Source organism: Rhinolophus hipposideros (assembly GCF_964194185.1).
Source record: "Rhinolophus hipposideros genome assembly, chromosome: 2".
Taxonomy (NCBI): Eukaryota; Metazoa; Chordata; class Mammalia; order Chiroptera; family Rhinolophidae; genus Rhinolophus; species Rhinolophus hipposideros.
The window spans coordinates 48,820,514-48,842,602 of NC_138048.1; the positions used below are offsets into that span (position 1 = coordinate 48,820,514).

Genomic DNA, 22,089 nt, shown 5'->3' on the forward strand with positions numbered 1-22,089 from the left:
ATACCACGCTCTAAGGCATGGGGGTCATAGTCATAAATAAGATGGACACCATCACTTCCTCCCATTACCTAGTGGGAGAGCCGCTAATTTATTATTTAATTTAGGTAGAAAGTGCTAGAAGAAAGATGTATAAGGTGGTAAGAGAATGTGTAGCAGGGATTCCTAACTTAGTGCCTGGAGTCAGGAAAGGCTTCTCTGGGGATTTATGGATAATGCTTTTAAATGTATAAAGCAGTGCATAGGATTACAAAGGAAACCAGTGATATTAAGATACAGTTATCAAAATGTAACAAATATGTGATAGAATAATATTTACATTTTAATGAATGCATTATATAAGAAGATCAAGTGGCGGGTTTGCTAATTTCTGTCGTTTTAAGTAGTTAACATAAACACTGTTTCAAGATTTCCGCACCAATTGTAGTATGATGAGAAAAGGTGATTTCTGTTGGTGGCACAGTCACAGACACTGCCCGTGTTACTGGAATTTGTTACCTATATTCATAACACAGGGAAGGCTGAATTTCAGTTAAAGGTTCATGAAAATAAAGATACAATGTTTTCCCATCCAACTTCATAGACGCCAGGTAAAGAAAAATTATTCAAAAGCTTGGAAATAAAAGATGATTTAGTGACTTTTTAATGTCATACTAGAGCATTGTCTGAGCAGCCCACCTCACGGCCATCTGGTGCTCTGGGGAATGTAACTTTGCTTATTATTCTTTAGGACTCATTCTCTGTCAAGTTAGATTAGAGGCAAATCATTTGTTTGGTAGAGAAGAGAGAGTGGACGGTTATTGCCCTGCAGGACATTGACCACTTTGATACCTAATTTAGCAATCTTTTATCAGGACTCTTTTTTGTTTTTCCATCAACCACATGCATATTACTTTCTTATACCTTCTTTTTTAAAAATATCTTTTTTTAACCTTTTTTTTAATGTCCTCTTTGGACATAACTTTGTCATTTTAGTGGGTCCCTTATTAATGAGTTCTATATTACTTTGAAATATGCTCAGTACCTATTTGTATGAGCGTTAGGTTTTTAACATTTGAGAATTATACTTGCCCCTGGCTTAAGAACTGCTGAGTGAGCAGGCACTCAGAAGGGAGGTCTGAGCTGGTGATGTTAATTTAGGGGTGCTGCCTAGGAGGTGGGTGAGACCCCCTGGGGGAGAGTGGAGAGTGGGAAGAGAAGGTGGATTGAGTGACCCCCCGAGGAACTTCAACATTTAAAGGATGAGAAGAGGAGGGTTTACAAAGAAGACGGCAGGAAGGGTGGCTGGAGAGGTAAAAGGGGGTGTAAGAGTGTTTGCCGGGGTTCAAGAGGTTGAGCAAAACGACAACTGGAGGTGCCCATAGGGTTATTTACGTGGAGGTCATTGTTGAACCCCCACCAACGGCCCTTTTGGTGGTTGGGGAGCAGATCTGAGAGGCCTCAGGAATGGGTAGGAGAGAAGGGGAGAGATGGAAAATTCTGGCAGTGACATGCTGTCCGGAGAGGTTTTTAAAAGACGGGCCAGTGGCAGAGGTTTTCCAGTTTGGCGATAGAAGCGAAAGGGAGAGGGTATGTGTAAAACTGGATTTTCTTCAAGGGTAAGGCCCAGGTATCTGTGTGTCTGAAAAGCCTGGACTTCGAGCTGTTGTGCAACTACAAGCCAGACAGATTTACAAGTTACCATTCATTTTGTGAGGTCGATCGTGTTTGGGCAGCTCAGGTGGCTGCTGTCCACTGAGTGGGGTGGCACCAGTCCTGCCCACGTCATGAGCCACATACACGAGTGACACTGTGCAGAATCACTTGGCTGAGCATGTGCGTTTTTGCTGTTCTCTGAAGGCACGTGGGGAATTGCGGGCATGCAGGCAGCAGAGGAGAGATGGATCAGGTTGTCACTGCAGCTCTTTGCAGTTGGTCACGTTTAGTAGCTGGACTGGAAGGGAAAGCAGACTTGCTGGCCTCTCGGTCTTGTTCTGGGTTCCGCTGTTTGGAGTGGGCAGGAGTCCCACGGACATCAGTGGGGAGAATTCACACTGATAGGCATTAAAAAAAAAAAAAAAAAAAAGAGCATCAGATCTGGTCTTGAGTCCCGGTGCTGCCATTTTTAGGCTTCACCCAGGGTGCGTCCCTGAACTCCCCTGAGCCTCAGTGTTCACATCTCTAAAATGGGGATAGTACCATCTCCCACACAGATTGTGTATAGTAGTTTTTCCAGCCTTTTTACTGTCATGCCTACAAGAACAATTATACATTTTACATAATAACCAAGTACAGATATACATAAATGTAACAGATACGTTTCACTGAATATTTAGTTTTGCTACTTGTGGTACATACACACTAATGTTTTCTATGTCATGTCATTGAAAAAAATGCCACTGAATTGATTTTTATGACTCGGCTCTTGGGATGAGGCCTGAAGGGTGGAAAACACTGAGACTGTCAACGTTAGAGGATTCAATGACATACTGTGTGAAAGCACAGATGTATGCATGGGGCATGAGCACCTGAGTTGTTATTTTCTTATAAATGATTGGAGCTTGGAGGCACAGTTGGATTTCCGGCTTGGGAATTCACCTGCTCTTCCTGCCTCCCTGCTGCCCAATTTTCCGTTCCCTCTACCAGCTCTTTTTCGTTAGCTCATGTCATGTGTACACAGGCTGGCAGGGACCCAAAGCCCTCTTGGCTCTCAAAGAGGTTTTTCAAAACATTAAAAACTTGAGAGACTTAAGTCCTGGCTAAATGCACTGCAGTTGCAATTTCAGGATAAGAAAACCAGTTTTTATAAGGTCTCCGTTCAGTTGTCCTGCCCCTGGATTGTCCCTTGTTGACAGCCACATTTGTGCTGTGGGGAATATAAGGGGCAAGGATGGTATTGTGGAGAAGCCACGTACAAAGTGAGCTTTTAAAAGAAAGCAAAATACAAGAAAGGCAGCTGGCTTTGTATTTACAGGAGCAAGCAGCAAGGTGTGCGTGGCGCCAGGAATTTGTCGTCTTTTTGCTGGAGTCTGTCAGACTTGGGTTTGAGTCACAGCTCTCTTACCTACTTACTGTATGATGTTGAGCAGGTGTTTTAACTCCTCTTAGTCTCAGTTTTGTTATCTACCAAATGGGTATAATAAAGGAACGATTTTGTTCACTTGCCAAAATAATTACATTAGATAATCACGTGAACTGCTTCGCCTGCTCTTGGTCACACAGTAAGCACTCTGTACATTGAGCTATTGTGACGATCACAGGGTAATCCCTAGGCCCTGGAATTTAGAAGTAAAGAATCTGCTCTTGGGTTCTATTCCCTTGCCAAGTACTTTCCCATTTCTCTCTTATTCTTCATAAGCACATTTAGCTCTCTCAGCTGCAGCTGGTCAGGGTCCCACATCCCAGGGCCATGCCAGGCCCTGCTTCTCTCTCTCTCTCTCTCTCTCTCTCTCTCTCTCTCTCTCTCTCTCTCTCTCTCTCTCTCTCTCTCTCACACACACACACACTTGCCATTCAGGGACTCATGGTGCTTGTTTTTGTTTGGAAAGCTGCTGGGTAGACATGTGAACATTGGCGAGTATTGGTTGTGAAATCTCAGTGTTTCACCGTGGTGGTTGGTGACAGGTGCTTAAAATTTGCCCTTTGAAGGGGCATAAATTACCCATATTTTAAAATTAATGTTCTTTTATGTATCTCTCTCTCATCAAGGCCATTCTAGGCATGTGTTGCATGAAAAAGACTTTGCAGATTCCATGTAATAGTTCTTATAAAAAACTGCATAATGTCAGGTGAGCAGAGAGGCAGACAGTCAGCTGGAGGTGAGAAGGGCACATCAGCACAAGTCTTAAGAAAGTGCCAGAGAATGCCTGCTGGATGGTGGAGGTTTCCCAGAAGGCATGTGGCAGGCAGTATTTGGTTGTGTTCTCGGTGTCTCTGTTGGCCTGGGGGAGGGGAGGTCTTCTTTTTACGTAAGTTTTTTTTTTTTTCTAAATCTTATTTTGAAATAATTTTGGACTTATAGAAGAATTGTAAGAAGAATACAAAGGATTCCCACCTGCCCTTTACCAAAATTACACAAATATTAACATTTTTTTCATATTTGTGCGTATCATACTCTCCCTCTAAATATATATAAAGTTTACACACATGATGCGCCTTTGCTCCCTAAAATACTTCAGTATTTCTTAAAAGGCAAGGATATTCTCTTACATAACCACAGTACGTACAGTGATCAAAATCTGGAATGTAGCATTTGGCTCAGGACCCAGTCTAGAAACACAGGTTGAATTTAATTGTCTTAACTCTTTAGTCTCCTTCAATCTGGAGCGGTTTTTCAGTCTTTGTCTTTTGGACTGACACTTTGGAAGACTGTCCCTCAGTTTGGTTTTCGGTGATGTTTCTCTTCAGCGCATTCTGGCAGGTGGCATCTGATTGGATTTGCCCCATTACTGGGGATGTTAACATTAGTCCCTTAGTCAAGGGGGTTTCTGCCAGGTTTTTCCACCACACAGTTATATTTTCTTGTGGGGAGATACTTTGAGGTTGTTACGTATTTCCATGATGGTGGCCAATTGGTGGTAGTTTTAAAAATATTAAATATTAAAATATTTAAATTAATATTAAAATGACTAGTATAGTGAGTTAGAAAAATAGACAAAGGGGAAGAATAAAATCTCTCAAAGGACAAAGCTTCACTTTGATGCGTTTTTTTCTTTCAGTCTTTTTCTGAGCATAATTTTGCATATCGTTGTCATCATACCATGTACATTTGGAATTCTGTGTTTTAAGACTTAACATGAAAACAGTATTTCTTTCATTGCACAATCTTTGAAAACGTCATTTAAATGGCGGTATTATTCTGTCGAGTGGCTTACTCTAAGTAGCCTTTCCCCCACTGTTGAATATTTAGGTTGCTTATAACTCTTAACCCCTATGAATAGGACCATGTGAGTCATACCTGTGTCAGAACCTCTGCTAATTTCCTCAGGACAGATTCCCCAAAGCGGAATTACCAAGTCAAGGCGCATAAATACTTTTAAGATACTTGCTAAATTGTGCCAAATGACTTTCCAAACGAATTGTACTAGTTTAGGCTTTTGCCAGCACTGTATGGCAGATAGTGGAGCCTGTATGTTAAGAGATTCACTAAGGGTGTTTCTCAACTTTTTTTTTTTTAAAACTGACCCACCGGTCAAGATTTGCGTTGAGATTAATTTCCTGCATTTTGAGTAATGAAAGCATAGATGTTTATTTTCCAAAATAAGTTATAGTTTAATGCAGAACATTAACTGCTCTTTGCAAGCTCTGACACGCTGCTCCCAGCATTGGGATAGCTCTGAGAATCATGAGCAGGGCTGTGTCGAGCACTGATCATTCAGGACAATGAGGGAGTTGAGGGTCCATCTGAGGAATTGGGGTATTTCATCTACAGACTCCTAAGAGGGAATGTGTTTGCCGTCTTCAGAGTATGATAGGCTGACAGAATGGCTTGGGAGCAGGAAGGCTTTGAACTTTCTAATGACTAGAGCTATCCAAGATGAAATGGTAGGGACTTCCGTGGATTAACATATTTGGTTCCCACAGCCTTCTGGCCCCGCTAGGTTGAGCAGGTTCAGGAAATTTGGAGTCTTTGGCTTTGGGGGGCTACCTGGAGGCCGGAGATGTCATGTGAGGACTTTTGAGAGGAGTCCTGTCCTGGGGAACCCATGAGTCCACCTCAAGCCTGTGCACTGCAAGGGCTGTCCGGCCTTTCATTCTCCTGCAGTGGTCCCCTTCCGAGCACGAGCTGAAGCTGTAGGGAAACTGCAGTGTGAGTAGCTAATCTTCCTTTCATTTAGGGGTAGCTGTCATCCGGTGACCAAGATACCTGATAAGAACAGGCGCAGTGACATGTGGGTAACTACGGTTGTAGGAACCTAGTAAATCAAACCCTTGATAGTCTCTCTGCCTCCTTTCTTATGACAATTTATCTGAAGTATGATGCATGGTTTGATGCCTCAGACATTTAGAAATATGCCAACTGAAGCAGATGTTAATATTTCTTTCTAGTAAAGCTTTTGTTCCAGTAGGTACTCAAGTTCCATTTGTATGTGTGCCAGAAACCCCAGAATGATAATGCCTTTAAAAGATTGTTTATTTCCCTCATGTAGAAGCCTTCAAAGGGGTATTTCAGGGCCATTATATCACCCTGTGGTGTCAGGGACCCAGGTACTCTTTATTTTGTTACTCTACATCTTTAGCAAGTCTTTTCTCCTTATTATCTCAAGGTGGCTGCTTGAGTTCCAGTCATCTTATCCAAATTCCAGCTGGCAAGGAGGAGGTGGGGACTAAGACTCTTACCAGATGTCTATTAGGGACAGTTCCTAGAAGTTAACACACAACACTTTTGCTTACATTCCAGGGGCTGGAATTTTGTCACATAGCCACATTTGCCGCAAAGGAGAGGTGCAGCTTTTAACATGGGGGGTTCACGTGCTCAGAGAAACTCAGTGGTTTTTTCATAAGGTGTAATTACCTCATAGTCCTTCTCTAGTAGTGGTCATGAGAGTAGATTTGCCAAATGTCACAATTGTAAAGGACTTTAGAAATTACGCTGAGCACCTTCATTTACAGGGGAAGAAATAAGACTTAGAGAAGGAGCGAGGACTTGTCCCAAGGACACACAGCCAGTAAACATCAAAGCCTGCACAAAACTTGGGTTCCTTGGCTCTTTCCACCAAACCTCCAGCTCTAAATTCTCGGCCAAAGAACTCAAATTCTTTGACCTTAGGTTGAGGTCATCTGTTTTTAACGTTTTTCCTGGATCCTTTTACCACCAGCTTCTTAAAAGTCTAGGCTTTTAGATCCTGACATTTCAAAACTGTTTTGAGCAAAATGTGGGTTATACACCAAATTAAGCTAGTTTCTTCACAGCTCCCAACATAAGAAGGGTATCTTTTTTCAGGTGACAGAGCAAAAAGGTCAAGTCCCACCTCCACCCTTTTTCCTAAATGTTAAACTTCTGTCCTCAAATCTTCCTCCTTTAGCAAGCTGCTTTAACATGATTGAGTACCTCTGGCTTCACGGTCTGCATTGAGTAGTGAGTCTGTTAGGACAGACAGCCTTCCTGGAGATAGAGAACTTGAAGATGCTGGCACCGCCCCCAGAGATCTGGGGCCTTTTAAAGCTGAGGGTGTCATGTGACAAGGACTATTCTCCCTATTATTTTCCAGAATTGTATGACTCTTTATCTCTTTAGCTTGGTGGCCGTCGTGGGTGAGCTTAAGTGAAGAGAGAGGAGCTTGTGTGTGCTGTGTGTTAGAGCAAGAGGGAGATGGAAAGGGGCATAGACTCCTGTACACAGCCTAACGGCAACTCTGGGCTATTTGCCCCAGGACCCTGAGAACCAGGACAGACCACGGGTGCTCTGGGTTTGCAGGAAGCAGAGGGTTAGTGCAAATCCCTGCTGAGACCCTCCTTGCCATGGGATTCTGAAAGATGAGGGCTTTTCCTGGCTGCTTTGGTGGGCCCTGCCTGGGCAGGAGGTGCTCCTTTTTTGGCTTCGGTTGCCCCAAGTTCAGGGAGCTTGTGGGATTGAGAGAAGCAGACCACCTCTGGCCAGCAGCTGGGAGACCCAAGCTCTAGTCCTAGCTCTGCTGCTTACCTACTGTGTGACCTAGATAAGTAATTGAGTCTCTCTGAGCCTCAGTTTCCTCCCCGTACCCATTCATCAGGGCAAATGGGCACAAAACCTGCATAGAGCGCTCCATGTGTGCCGAAGCCTCTTGTCTGGGTCGCTGTGCAGACGGGTGATTATTCCAGGTTTTATGCTGCTGAACGTGTGGACGTGCACACTTCTTCCTGCTTGGATGTGCTGTTTTGCCTGATTGCAAGCTGGGCCCTGGGGAGGAAGAGGTGGTGCCCATTTTACTGTTGTCCTTGCTCTGTGATTTCTCTCACTAATGGTACTACTAAAGCTAATTACGATTATTATGTGCTTCTGCATGCCAAGCATTATGTTAGGTTCTCTGTGTACTATTCGCCCTTCGTTTAATCCTCAACCAACCCTGCCAGGCAGGTGTCAGCATTGTCCCCTCCACGTTACAGGTGCGGAAATGACACTCTGAGATCATCGTGCGCTTCATGATGGCGCCTGGGTTTGACCCTGCTTTTCTGACTCCAGAAGCACTGCCCTTTCCATGGCGTCTGAGGGGTGGGAAAACCACAAAGGGAGCAAACAAGCGTGGGCTGCTAGGCCAGAGGGTGGTTTGTCTGGCAGGCCCTGATATGGGCAGCCGCCTATTAGGAGAACACTGCAAGGAGTATGGAAGATGAAGTGGGAACCCAGTTTCTTCCCCACCCATGGCCTCCCGCTGTGGTGGAGTGGAGGTGAGGTTCTGTGCCAGGGACCCTGGGTGCCGCTGGGCTCTGAGGAGTGGGGAGAGGCTTGGGCATGGAAGGGGCTGCTCTGATGGAGCGGTCTGGGGTATTGAGCGGAGTACATCACTGTGACAGTGGTTGGGAGCTAAGGGACTGGCACTCTGATGGCAGCGGCACTGCTCTCTGATGCAAGTGGGACCTGGCTTTGGGGTCCTGTGTTCCCCAGTGGCAGAAAAAGGGAGGCCATCCTTCCCAGCGGAGTTCTGCTCTGCACTGGTGGAGTAGTTTATGGGTCTCAGCCTAGCCCATGGGGGCGGCTCATCCTTGATGCAAATCCTGTTAAAGCTGCGGGATGTTGAGCAGAAAGAAAGCAATTATTGGAGCCCATCAGAAGGAGTTCGCATGGTGAACAGAGCGGATTTTTCCCCTCTCCTCTATCGCCAAAGAGAATGACTTAGAATGTAAAGAGCCTGCCAAGCCCAGAAGCAGTTCCATGCCTGGCTCCAAAGGCTTCTGAAGCACTTCTCAGCACTGCCCGGTGTCCCCTGAGGGCATGACAAAGCAGAGGGTTTGTGCATCATTAACATTGTTATTGTTGCCGTACTTATTGTCAAGGTTTGTGGTTCGTGACTTAAGAAATCTGCAGGGAGGCGCTCAGTGCCATCCAAGGCTCATGGGAGCTGCATCTGAAGGAAAGGAAGGAGCGTGCATACTGGAAAGGTTACAGTAGACTGAAGTGGAGGAGAAAGGAGAATGTTAAGTGGCTGGGAGAGCGTCCCCTTAGGCTTAGGGGAGGGAGGAAAGGGCCTCCCTCCTGGCTGTCCCTGCGGGTGCCTGCTAAGGTGAGGGTCTGTCAGAGGCCAGACACGGGCTTTTCATCCTCCCCACTGAGAGATGCTAAGCCTTGCGTCTTAGCTCTTTGCACCCCAAGTCCCTGGGTCCCCCCAGATCCGGCTATCCTGACGGGTTTTCCTCTCTCACTCCCAAATCTCCAAAGCCTGCCTTTCCTGTGCCCACAGATGTCCGCCATGGAGACAGCCCGTCTTTCTCCTGACCCTGCTGGGCCACCTGTGCTCCTTCTGTGCCCCCTCCCCCGCCCCCAGCTCGTGCGCAGCTGTGCTTTCTCTTCTCAGCACTCTGGGTTCTGACCCTCCCACGCTGCTAAGCTCCTGTGTCCAGTGGACTTGGCCGTGGCTTTTGCCTACGGATCCGTCACCTACTTTGTGGTGTGTTCCTCCGTGGTCTGTGTTGATGCAACACTTCCCAGCCTCTCCTTCCCGACTTTCCTTCTGTCCTTCTTCCTCCCCTCACTGAAGTGTTCCCTCCCTCTGCTTCTCCTTCTGAACCTCGACCCCAGAGACCTCGTTGGCTTTGAGGTTTCCTCTCAAGCCTGGAGGATGCCTGTATTGGGGTGTCTTGTCCACAGGTCGACGCCTGAACATAAGACTAAGGTCTCTGCTGATGCTGCTTCTCAGTTCTTCCATTTGGGGCTATTGTTCCACTCACTCCTAGCCCAGAATCCTTGGGGTCATTTTAAGCTCTTCTCTCTTCCTGTCTTATATGTGAATAGTCATTGGGTTTTGTTGTTTTTCCCTGAGGCTCTCGGATTGACCCATTTCTTCCCACTTGGACAGTCACCCAGCTCGTCCCTCTACCTCTAGCTTCCTGTTGGCTGCCCCGTCTGAGGTCATGGCCAAATGAATTTCTTGAGCCAGGCTTAGAAGACCCCCAGCCTGACCCCACCTTTCCTACTATGCTCCAGCCCAGACCTCTGTGAATGAGCTGTGGTCTGTCTGCTGTCACTGGTCCCTTCCTGGTCTCCTGAGAGCTGCCACAGACTCACTGTGTAACATGTTCCTAGTGGGCGATCTCTGCAAAGGTCAGGAGTGTGGTAACTTGTGTGCTTTGTCATGTTTATCTGCTGGACAAACATTTCCTGAAGGCTTTCAAGGGGCCAGACACTGTTCTGGGCCCTGTCTGTCCTCCGGAGCTCCTAGCCTAGGGGTAGGGTAAGGAGGGGGGAGGAGGCATAATACCCATAAATACCCAGCCGCAGGCATTGCCCATGTGTAAGCCCCAGTGTCATGCCGGTGATGGTACTCAAGCAGTCAGCTTGCTCGGTGTGTCTCTGGTGGAGCTTAAGTTCTCTGTCGTGTGAGGGTAGACGCTGGGTCAGAGACTTTGGTGGCTGACTAGAACATGGATTGTTTACTCTGAGGGTGGCCGTTGGCTAGATGACCTGAGGAATGCACTGGGTTTTATAGGAAGGAAGCTGTGCGTGTGCCATGGGACTCAGCTCTTGTAGTTTCTGCTCCAGACACTGTGTTCTCTGTGGCCCAGGTATGTGCCAGCATGCTGCCTGGGCAGGTGGGCACTGGGCTCGCCCTCCCTCCCTTCCCCTTTCCTTCTCCCCAGTTCCAGAAGTGTGGGTGCCTGCCAGTCTCAGGAGGGCTGGTCTGCGGGGCAGAGTCCCCGGGTACTGGGCGAGGGCAGTTGTTTTCTTGACTGCAGATTACCTGAGAAGTAAAAACAGAACAGAGTCAACGTGTGTTCCCCACAGATTCTTTTCTTGTTTTTCCTTTAATTATGTGCATTAAGCTACAGACTTTCTAATCTGAAGTCGATTAGCTCTCTGGGAGCAGTAAATAACATGTAATAATAAAGCAAAATTAACATTTTCGTGAGTTCTCAAGGTGGGCTGCATAAAGGCAGTGGTCTTTAGACATCGTACACAGCTCTGGCAGGGCAAAATGAGGGAGAAGTAATTCCTGAACTCCTCCTCCTGAAAGGATTTACCCTGGGGAGAAGGAATCTTGAAATCTAATGGCCGTTTATATTTAGAAACACTAGAATATGGCCGCATTTCTGTCTTCTACTCTGCTGAGATGGAAATTTGTATTATATATTATGGTAATGACACTATTGGAGTGCTTTATGATTCATAAAGCATGTTCGATAAGTTATCCCATTTCATCCTCACAGCCGTCCCACGAGGGAGGTATTATTATCTCCATGTCAGATGCGAGGCATTAAGCTTCTAGGAGGTTGAGTAATGTTGCTGAGGCTTCTTTGCTATCAAGTGGTAGAGCTCAGGCTCAACTTGAGACTTGTGGCTGCAAAGAGGCAGAGGCCTGAGAGAGCATGGGGTCAAATAGAGACTGGGTTTCACATCCTGGCTCTTTCTTATTAGCTGTGTAACTTTGGCCGGATTATTTAACTGATCAGTATGATGAAGCATGTTAGATCATCTACAGTTGTCTGTTTTTGTTGACCACATTCTTCCATAACCCTCTGTCCTTGCTCCATTCTGTGCTGGCTGCTCTGTTGGCTGCGGAACAGTTGTCCTGGGCTTCTCGTCACCGTCAATGTGGTAATTCTCCTTGCCTCTCTTCTCTGTTGGATCCTTTGTTTCCTAGGTTCCATGTCTTTCTTATCTTTTTATTTACTCTTGTTTTGGTGGAGCATGAGTTCCAGTAGCTTCCTACTGTGTTTCCCCGAAAATAAGACCTAGCTGGACAATCAGCTGTAATGTGTCTTTTGGAGCAAAAATTAATATGAGACCTGGTATTATATTATATTATATTATATTATATTATATTATATTATATTATATTATATTATACTACACTACACTATATTATATTATATTATATTATACTACACTACACTATATTATATTATATTATATTATACTACACTACACTATATTATATTATATTGTATTATACCCAGTCTTATAGTAAAATAAGTTTATAATAAAAAAGAAATAAGTTTATTTATAATAAAATAAACTTTATTTATAATAAATAAAATATATTTATAATAAAAATAAATAAGTTATAATAAAAAAGTTATAGTAAAATAAGACCGGGTCTTATATTAACTTTTGCTCCAAAAGACGCATTAGAGCTGATTGTCCAGCTAGGTCTTATTTTGGGGGAAACACAGTAGAAAGGGTGCATTGGTGGTAAATTTTTCACATGTGAGATCTTAACTCTGAGTAAATCTGCACTCACAATTACCAGGTAGTCTGGCTGGTTATAGAAGTCCGGCTGGGAATCACCGTGCTTGAGAACTGTGGAGGCAGTGCTTCGCTGTCTTCTGGTGTGCTGATGAGCAGTCTGCCAGTTCTGACTCTTGGTCTTTTAAATGTGTTTTTCTTTTTCTTTGAAACTCAAAACTCCTCTTTGTCATCAGTGTTCTGAAAGTTTTCAAGATGTACTTTGGTGAGAGTCTTTTTTTATTCTTGATGCCGGGCCCTCTCAACTGGAAGCTCACATCCTTCAATTCTGGGGTGTTTTCCTCAATTATTTCTTTGATAATTCTTTTCTTCTGTTTTCTGTAGTTCCTTTAATTGGCTCTTGCATTTAATGGATCCATCTTATTTTTCTTATCCTTTAGTTCTTTTTTTGTTTCTTGATCTTTTTGTTTTATTTTCTAGGAGTTCCCCCCCCCGCCCAATTCTACTTTCAATTCTATTGACATTTTTTATTTCTGTGAGTTTTTCTTTCCAAGGTTTTACCTGATTCTCTTTGACCATTCCTTTCTCATAACACTCAATTACTGTTTGATGGATGTACTGTTTTATTTTTCTGAGAATAATAATAGTTTCGTTGTTTTCTTCCATTCTTTTTCTTTTCTTTTCAATCTAAGTTTCATCTTTCCACTGGTTTGTTTTCATCTCTGTCATTTGCTTTAAGGGCTTTCCTCAGATATCTGATGAACCTTGGCTCTCTGTCTGTATTGAAGAGCAAGGCATTAGCTCTGTAGGTTGGAGACCCAGTGTAGGAAGGGGTGGAGGGCGCTTGTTTACTTAGAGGGCCTCACAATGGGTATTTGAGTGGGAACTCTACTGTTTCATTGGAGGATCTCCAAGTCACTGTTTTTAGGTTGTTTTTCTGTGCTTCTCAGTTTCTCCAGAGAAAAATTGTCTAATCTTCTGCCTGGGGGAATAAGACGAGCCGTATTCTGAGAAAGAGATGCTGGGGGATGGGCTATCTCAAGGTTCAGTTTGTAGACGTTCCCTGAATCCCCTGTTTTCTCTCAGGGTCTGACTTCCACCATCTTTGCCTTATGTCTCCTAGCAGAGATTTCCTTAGTCAGTTTCTCCACATAGTAACTCCATGTGTTCTGCCAGCAAGGCAAGGGACTGTTGGCCAGCTGTGTGGGCTGGGTGCGGGGACCTGCTGTGTGAGTGCTCCTTATTCAGATTATACATACACATGCGCGCGTGCTCACCCTGCTTTTAGCCCACCCCTCATTGTGCCCACAGAGGTGCCTAGTACCTCTACATACAAGGTTTTCGGGGTTCTTGGGGACAGCTGGCTCATTTCTTGTTGGCTGATGTCCTGAGATCATTGGCTGAGTGTGGAAAGCGGAAGACCCCTCACCCATCCATTACCATCCTAAACATCAGAGGTGATCATACTTCTCTGTGGATTGTGTGCTTTGGTGCTCCTAGGTAGGAGGGAGTTTTCACATTGCTTTGGTGTGTGGCATTTGGGGTGCAGTGCAGAGATGTCTTGATTGAGTGGGTGGCAAGTGCTTCTATACAGCCCTATAAAGTGCACGAAGAAGAGGGTGACTTGGACACTGGGAGTGGGCTGGGAAGTGTCTTGTGGGGGTGTCTTGGGGTGGTGTCTTGGAGAGGGGATGAAGTGAAAAGGCAGTTACAGTTTTGTTAGACGGGTACCCTTATCCCGCTGAAGTACAGTGTGCTCTATGCAGCATGTCCGTGGGCCCCCATTCTTCCTCGGGCCTGGCCGGGAGCCGGGGCTCAGGCTCACCGCCTGTGGTTTCTTGGCTTCCAGGTGGTCCTGCCGGCGTGGCTGTGCTCCACAAAGGTCTCCTCACTCATCGAGAGGATCTCTGACCCCAAGGACTTGAAAAAACTTCTCAGGACCCGGAATAATGTACTGGTGCTTTACTCCAAATCTGGTGAGTGCTCCGTCTGGCCCTGGGATCATCCACTGGGGATGGGATGGGGTAGGAAGGGAAGCAGAGGTGGGAGGCAGAGACCTTAGGAAACCACTCAGAGAGGGTTTGAGGGACACCGGGTTTGTCAGCTTTCCTCAGAAGACAGGGGCAAAGGCACGGAGGGGTGGGAATTCTGCACTTTTAGATCCCTGAGAGTTCATATCAGTTCCCTTTTACAAGTATTTCTTAGGAAAAGCCCTCTGGAGTGCCGCAGTCCCTCAGGAGGCAGACGGTGTATGTTTGAAGGAGGATAGAGGACAGCGGACCCCAGGAATGGACGTTCCTGGATAGGCACAGGCCAGCCCTGCCAGAGCTTACGTCACCAGAGCTGTTGATTAACAGCCTGGGCCGGCCTGTTGCCAGCTAACGTGGTCCCAGGCTTGGGGGCACGTCCCCAGGCTGGCAGCTCTGACCCTGCCTGGCCCCCATCTGTTCTGCCCTGGAATTGGAACATGAGACTGAGTTTGCAGTGGCTCTGAGCTCAGGACAGGGCAGCTTTAGTGGGGGTGGGAGCAGCAGCTTGCCTCTTCTGACCTTGGGGCTTGGGAGGGCATGGTGGACGGAGAGAGGTTTGCTCGGCTCTTGGCTGCAGCTTTGAACATCTGACTGTCGATGTTGTTCCAGCAGAGTTAAATGTTTTCACTGCTCCCAAGGATGCCAAGTTCTCTTTGCCCGGAGAATCAACAGCCAGTGGCTAGGCCAATTCCGGGCACGGCTCTCCTTGCAGCTCATGCTCGACATTCATTGGCACTTGGGGCTGATGGATGTTTTGGACGTGTGTCCCTCCTGAAGCCTGCCTCCTCTAAGCACCCTGGCACATACAGCTTTTCCCTTTCTGAGGACCTGGCAGAAGGTTCCTGAGGTTGTTGGGAGTCCAGCATGTGACTAGCATTTCTCTGCTGTCAAGAATAGGGGGAAACCGAGGCAAGAGAGAAGCAGAGCTGCTGCTGAGGCCTGGGGTGTAGAGCCCTGAATAAGCAGGACTCACCCGCTTGGGGACTCCTGGCGCTGGCGGTTGTCAGCGAGGAGCACATTTGGTTCCTTCGCTGGGTAGGTCCTGTCATCTTGCAAGGATTCTGCAGCATACTCTCATTTGCTCCTTTGCCATGAGGGAGGCAGTGCAGGTTGTCAGGTAACATCCAGGTTACAAGTGAGGAAGCTGAGAGAGAACAGCTGGCTTGTCTGAGGTCTACCAGCTAGTAGATAATAGAGCTGGTGCCCTGTACCACCTCTGCCTTGTTCTTGGGCTGGAGGGTAGGAAGAAATGTATTAATTCTGCACTGACGGAGGCCTCTGTGACCAGGAAATGATTATGGCAAGTTAGAGAATGGGAAGGTGAGGTCTCTTAGTAGAGGCTTGTGGGGCAGGAGGCAGGGCGTGGAGTGTCTTGCTTTCTCTGAAACCCTCATTTTCTTACCCTCTCAGTCGTTGGCAGTGGAGCTCCCCGTGCTTCCCGCTTACCAGCTCCTCCCTGCTTTGGCGGGTGGCAACGGGTGATTTTTTTACCTTCCTGCCTCAAGACTTGTGACTGTCAGTAGGCTTTCGGAGCAGTGCAGTACCTAGGTTTTCTCCCTTCCCATCCTTCCAAGCAGTGCCTCCCTGTTCGCTGCTGAAAGGCAGGGGTAGGGGAGGGTGCTTCATGTTGCTCTTCTTTAGTTTCCCTCCCCCGCCTCCCGGAGCCCGTCTGCGTGGTGGAGCCGTGGCCTTTCCCACCTCCGCTGAGCCCTCCTCCTGTTGCCCTGGGGGGTTGGAGGGGTTCCTGGCATGGTTCTAGAATGAGGCTTTTTGTTCACTTCCGTGAAAGGCGCCGCACGCTTTGTATTCACAAACAGCTACCATTATCCACACTAGAAAAAGAGATCTGTGGAGGCAAATAATTCAGACATCATTTCTGTTTGGCTTTGGAACATATCATATCGTCTTGGGTGGGGGGAAAGCAGCAGACTGATGGGCCTTTCAAATGAGCTCATAGGTATGATAGGGGAAGGTGACACGCTGACCACAGCCACCACGCTGCAGGGGCCCTTGGAGGCTGGCAGGATGGAAATCCTGCCCACAGAACCTCCATATCGAAGAACCTGCCCTCCTACAGTAGTTTCCAGGTGCTTTACCCAGACACCTGGACCGACGGAAAACTTCCTTCCTTGTGTTCACTCCTCTCTGCCCCAAGGCACAGCCCACGGCCCTGAAGCTTACCCTTCGAGGTACTGCCAGGGCTGGCTCTTCCCCTGTCGTTTCCAGGGGAGTGGGCTGTGAAACGTGTCTTGGGCACACTTGGTGTTGGCCCACTGGAGACTGGTGTCACACGTAAGCTACATTTCATCACCAGATTGTCCTGATCCTCTACATGAGTGCGTGACACACAAGTGAGGGAAGGATCTGGTCCCTGCCCACATCAGCTCCCAGGTTGGGCGCTGGGACACGCAAGTGCGCAGCTGGCAAACTTGTTCCCTACTTCAGTTACGGAATTGTATATTTGGTTACAGAATTTTTAGAATTCGTCCCAGAAAGGTAATGAGTCCGAGACTGTAGTGGCAGTTGACTGTTTGGCTCAGAGATTCTTGGAAGAGGAGGGCGTGATGTGTGGCTTACAGGACCGGGGAGGTGGGGGTTCTGTGTCTGTGAGGAGGGGCCCGGCAGGACGGCCGGAGCAGGGGTTTCTGAGAAGAGCTGGGCTGTGCTCACAGAACTGTTGAGCACAGGGACAGTGTTTTAACTGGTGCTCAGAACCTCACCCCCTCGGGGACTGGTCTCCTCCTTCCTTCCTTGCCCCTGAGGGAAGATGGCAGGGGGTGGCCCTGGTGCACTTGGGCACAAATGTTTAATTTTTAATTTTTTATTTTTTACAGAGGCTGCAGCTGAAAGTCACCTCAGGTTATTGTCCACTGTGGCCCAGGCAGTGAAAGGACAAGGCACCATTTGCTGGGTAGATTGTGGGTATGTCCTGGGGATATGGGGCATGTGGCTGGAGGGCAGGGCACTTGGGAGCTTTGGCGAGTGGGATAGGGCACTGTCCCTGATTAACACTCTGGGAGACACGCGGTGGTAGAGAGATGCTACAGAAAGCACTCTGTAGCAGGCCTGCAGGGTCACCCGTGGACTAGAGACGGGCAGGTTCTGGCTCTCCCTTCTGTCATTCTCAGCCCCGCCCCTCTGCCTCCCATCGTCCGTGCTGCTTTTACTTCTTACTCTGTCATGTGCCACTTGATTTTGTCCCCCCGGTTGGTAGCACAGGGGGCCTTGTTTTATAGAGCGGGCCTTGATGCCTACAGAGGTGAGGTTGTTTTTAGGGTCACCTGGTGGGCTTGCTCGTGGAGGGGGGGTCTGCAGCAAGAACCTAGGCTTTCCCCCCAGCCCAGGCCTGTAACAGAGGTCTCCACTGCCTGCAGCCCAAAGGGGGTGGAAGCAGCTGGCCGATCCAACTGGCCTTGGCCTGTGAGGTGGCTCCGTTAGAAATGTCAGTCCTGGGCAGGTGGCGTAGTCTTTCTAGCTCTCTCCTCTGACCTGTGCCCACCCCCACAAAAAAAAAACAAACACCTGTCCTGATGTCAGTGCCCTGAGCTCCTTTTCCTCCTTTCTGACTTCCTTCCTCCTTGACCTTCCTCCTCCAAGAGACTTTCCTTCAGTGTTAAGTTGGTAGAGTCAAGTGCTGGCTCATAGGAGGGAGTCCTAGGAAGGAGGGCCGCCTCTTACTGTGGGGCCGGGGCCTCTTGATGGGATTCCTCAGGTTCGTTGGAGTTGGGGAGCTGGAGTCCAGAGTATACCCAGCTTCCTTTCCTTTCAATCGTTAGGAATAATGTCCATGTCTCTGTGTTCAGTGCTTTGCTGCAGGGACACACATGGACACACAGGCACACACACGGACACACACACACACACACACACACACACAGACACACGGACACACGTGGACACACGGACACACATGGACACACGGACACACACGGACACACACAGGCACACACACACACACACCCTTGTCCTATCTTTAGCTCTCAGTTTGGCTTAGACTGGCACAAACACATAAATGACACACAGATAGTGAATGAACACAAGAAAAAAGGCAGCTAAGAAGAGGTTTGTCCTTTGTGCGTTTATTGAGCACCACCCGTATGTAAGGCACTTGCTGCCCTTGACGGATCTCAGCATTTGTTCCTTTGACTGAGGACAGGAAGCGTCTCCAGAACCACTGTGCCTGGCGACTTCTTACCTGGACTTGGGGTTTATCAGGAGCGTGGGTTTGGGAAGAGGAGGGAGAAGGAGAATTGCACTCAAGAGTATTGCACTCTTCTTTGTATGGGGAAGAGGTGGGGCTCTGCTGGGAAAAGAGGCAGTTCTTTTCCTGGATGGCCCATCAAGGTCTTTGCAACCTTGAATAGCTGACGTTGCGAGTCACCAGCCCTGCCACTACCCTGTGGATTAAGTGAGCTTGTATGGGCTCCACTCCAGGACACCCTTCTTCCTCTACAATCTGACTTCCGCTGTTTTGCAAATGAACTTGATGGCCTCAAGCTCGTCCTGCCTGTTGCGATTGGAGAGAGAATGGAAGGAGATTCATATTTTGACAAAGCACCGAATGAGTCCAGGGCCAGGGGTAGCCAAGCAGCCTTTACTGGATGGGCTTGTGTGTATGTGTCTGTGCGCGTGTGCACGCGTGTGAGCCTCACACCTGCAGCTTTGTTTAAACACCACCGTAACGGAAGAGACTGATCTCTAGACAGGTGGTGAGGTCATAGCCACTAGTTAATTCTAGTTTAGAGTTGGCCTGGAAGGGTTCTTGTCTTCCAGGGGTGTGTCTGTGTCCCATATTTCGCCAGGAGTATGCTGTGTGACTGCAGAGCGACAGAGCCTATCAGGGGACAGGGTGCTTTGGACTCTCCAGAGCTGACGACGATGCCAATTCTGCCCAGCCGATGGAGCCCCGTCACAGGGAGTTCTTGTGAGGCTTGTAGGTGGCAGAAGTGGGCAGGAGAGCTTTGATGTAGTCGCCCCATCCACCTGGGTCCACTCAGCAAACATTCCTGAGCACTCACTGTGCACTGTGAGGTATGCACGTGGGTGACGGTGTCCTCAGTATGCCGGGAGGAGACAGACACCTAAGCAGGTGACCATAATCCAGGTGGAAAGTGCTCTAAGTGGAGGCTATAGGTATAGAGGGGGAGTCACTTAATTCTGCCTTGAAAGGTTGAGAAAACTTTAGAGAGGAGATAGAGTGCAAGTTGGGGGTGAAGACCGCAGAGTACCAGGGCTTTCCAGTGCCCTGGCTTTCGTGCAGGCCGCTCCCGTGGTGTGGGCCCTGAGCACCGGCTGGGGCATCTGGATGGGTGGTGTGAAGGCTGCAGTCCCGCGCTGTTCCTTGGACAGGCAGGACGAAATGGGACTGGGGTTCTGTGTGAATGACAGGCTAAGAAGATGAGAAATCAGGACGCGTTGGAGACATGATGTCTGGAATCAGTAAAAGTGCCAATGGGAGAAGTAATCCAGTGGCTCTTGTGCTGAAATGAAAATCAAGGGGGTACCTGAGAGCTTAAAAAGGTAACCTAAAGACAAAAAGCTAGATTGTTCCGCGTAGTTGCCACTCAGTTTATCCCTCCAGGTGGAAGTATAAACTGAAATGTTAATTAGCTTTTAAAATAGTTTAGATAAGTAGGTGGATTGAGGAGCTCTAATGGATTATGTTGGAAACAGGAATATCTGGGTCCAAGTTTGAAATCAGAGGCAAGGTGTGGCTCAATTTTCCCAGAACAGCCCCAGGGACAGAACTGGGGGCCCTCATCCACACAGGCTGGACTGGGTGGCCGTCCACCGTCCCACAAGGAGAGCCCCAAAGGCATGAGCTCCTAGACTTCTGAATGTACCCCGTGAGTCATTAGGGGCCCCCACCTCCTTAACTCCGGGGCTCAGTGATGACAGCTCTTGCTGTTCTAAATGCATTCAGCCTGTGTTTATGAGTCTGAATGAGCTGCTCTGGGGATGGGCAGAAGCAGCCTCAGGACCGCTTTCTGCTGCTGCCTGCAGTGGAGTGAGTCGATGGAACAGAGCCAACATCTGCTCACATTTTATCGTGGCTGCTGCTAAATAGCCGGTGGGCAGCCAGAGCGCGCCTCCCCTCCCACGGGCCCTACTGAGCTTCCCCAGCTCTTGGCCTTTCCAGCTTTGCTTCCTGCCCTGCCAGCGAAAGGTCAGAGGCTGGAAAGCGGGTGCCACAGCTTGGGGTGGGATGATAGGAAGGTCAGGGGTGAACAGACCACTCTGCTTTTCCCCCTTAAATGGCAGATGAAGAGTATGGGGGGCATCTCGGGGCGAAAGAAGGCTGCTTTGGTGCGAGGCATTTGGGATCTGTAATGGCAGAGCCCTGGGTCGAAGGGTCAGCTTTGTTACGTACGAGCCCGATGACCTCGATAGGATGGTTATCTTGAGTCTGTTTCCTCACCTGTAAATGGGACACTAATACATATTCTGCCTTCTTCCCAGCTGTGTGTTGAGGACCAGGTAAACGAAAGTTCTTTTTAGAATAGAATTAAAATGTGAGATCCCAGGCTACGGTGGTTATCTTTCATCTGGGCAAGATTTGTTCAGGGCATTCCAAGAAGCTGGGGGAACTAGAAATGGTGCGTTTTTTCTTCAACAGTTTTTTCTTGGGTGAGGATCCTTTGATTATTGTGAGGATACCCCTTCAGAAAGTTCTGGGCGGGAGGGCGCCTCAGCTCATAGGTGATTTGCTCTAACCCTGAAGAAGTACAGGGTGCTGTGGATTTTGTAGTACTGCAGGCCAGGCCGCTTGGCTTTGAGGCCAGGCTCTGATGGTCAATAGCTGTGTGACCTTTGGCAAGTTGCTGCCCCTCTCTGGGCTCCTGTTTAATCATGTGTGAAACCTGGAGTTGGATCTTCCATGTTGCTCTCATCCTAAATAGCTTGGTTCAGAAAATCCCAGAAGCTGCAAGACTTGGTGTGTGTGTGTAAATATGTGGTGGTGGTGGTGGGTCTGTCTTCCTGTCTTTTGGGGGCCTTTCTGTCTTTGTGTCTCTCTCTGTTCTGGGTATCTGCTTCTTATATATTTCTCCTCTTTCCCTGTCAATGTCCCTCCTCTCTCCCCCTTTGTTCTCTCCCTGACGAGTTTCTGTTGCCTCTTTACTTCTCTGGGCCCTGCTGCACCATTCTTTTGGTCTTTTTCCTCCTCTCTTCTCTATGTGGATTTTTCTTTTCCTCTTCTTCTCACATTTCTGGCTGTTTGCTCCCAAGCCCTGCATGCGTGCCTATAGGCACACATAACCCCTCCATGTTGATCTTCCCCCGGACCCCAGGAACTTGTCACTGTGGGGTTCTGTAGGGTATCTGGCTTCTGTCCAGGGATTTGTCAGCTCTCCCTTCCCTTCACTCCACCTCCTGGCTCTGACCGCAGCAGCCACGCTCGGGTTGGCTGCTGGTCGTTGTCTGGCTGTTAAGTGGGTTGTGTATGAGGCAGTTGGTATTCCCCTCGTGCCCTGCAGCCTGGCATCAGGACTTGGCCTTGGCGTGGAGTGCTGCTGTCTGGGCAGCTGAGCTGGAGCCAGCAGGCGGGAGCTGTGCCGCGGATGCTAATTCCTGTGGCTGACACTGCCCTTATCTGTGCACACTGCTGGCTTTTCCTGAGGGATTAGGGTCATTTCTAATCACGCTTTCCTTCTTCCCCGTTCTCTTCCTCCCATCTGCTTTATTTCCCCCAGAGCAGCGCTTCCTCTTCAGATCCAAGATTTGCGGCCTGCCAGCGTAGACATAACATATTTTGCAGTATTATGT

At 48.1% G+C, this 22,089-nt stretch overlaps 1 protein-coding gene across 1 annotated transcript in view; it reads left to right on the forward strand.

Annotated features, from left to right (window-relative positions):
- PDIA5 (protein disulfide isomerase family A member 5) overlaps positions 1-22,089 on the forward strand; it is an 83,013-nt gene that overhangs the window by 6,546 nt on the left and 54,378 nt on the right. The window contains exons 2-3 of the mRNA XM_081072179.1: positions 14,145-14,271; positions 17,160-17,247. Coding sequence (XP_080928305.1) covers positions 14,145-14,271; positions 17,160-17,247 — 215 coding nt within the window. The remainder of the gene's footprint in view (positions 1-14,144; positions 14,272-17,159; positions 17,248-22,089) is intronic.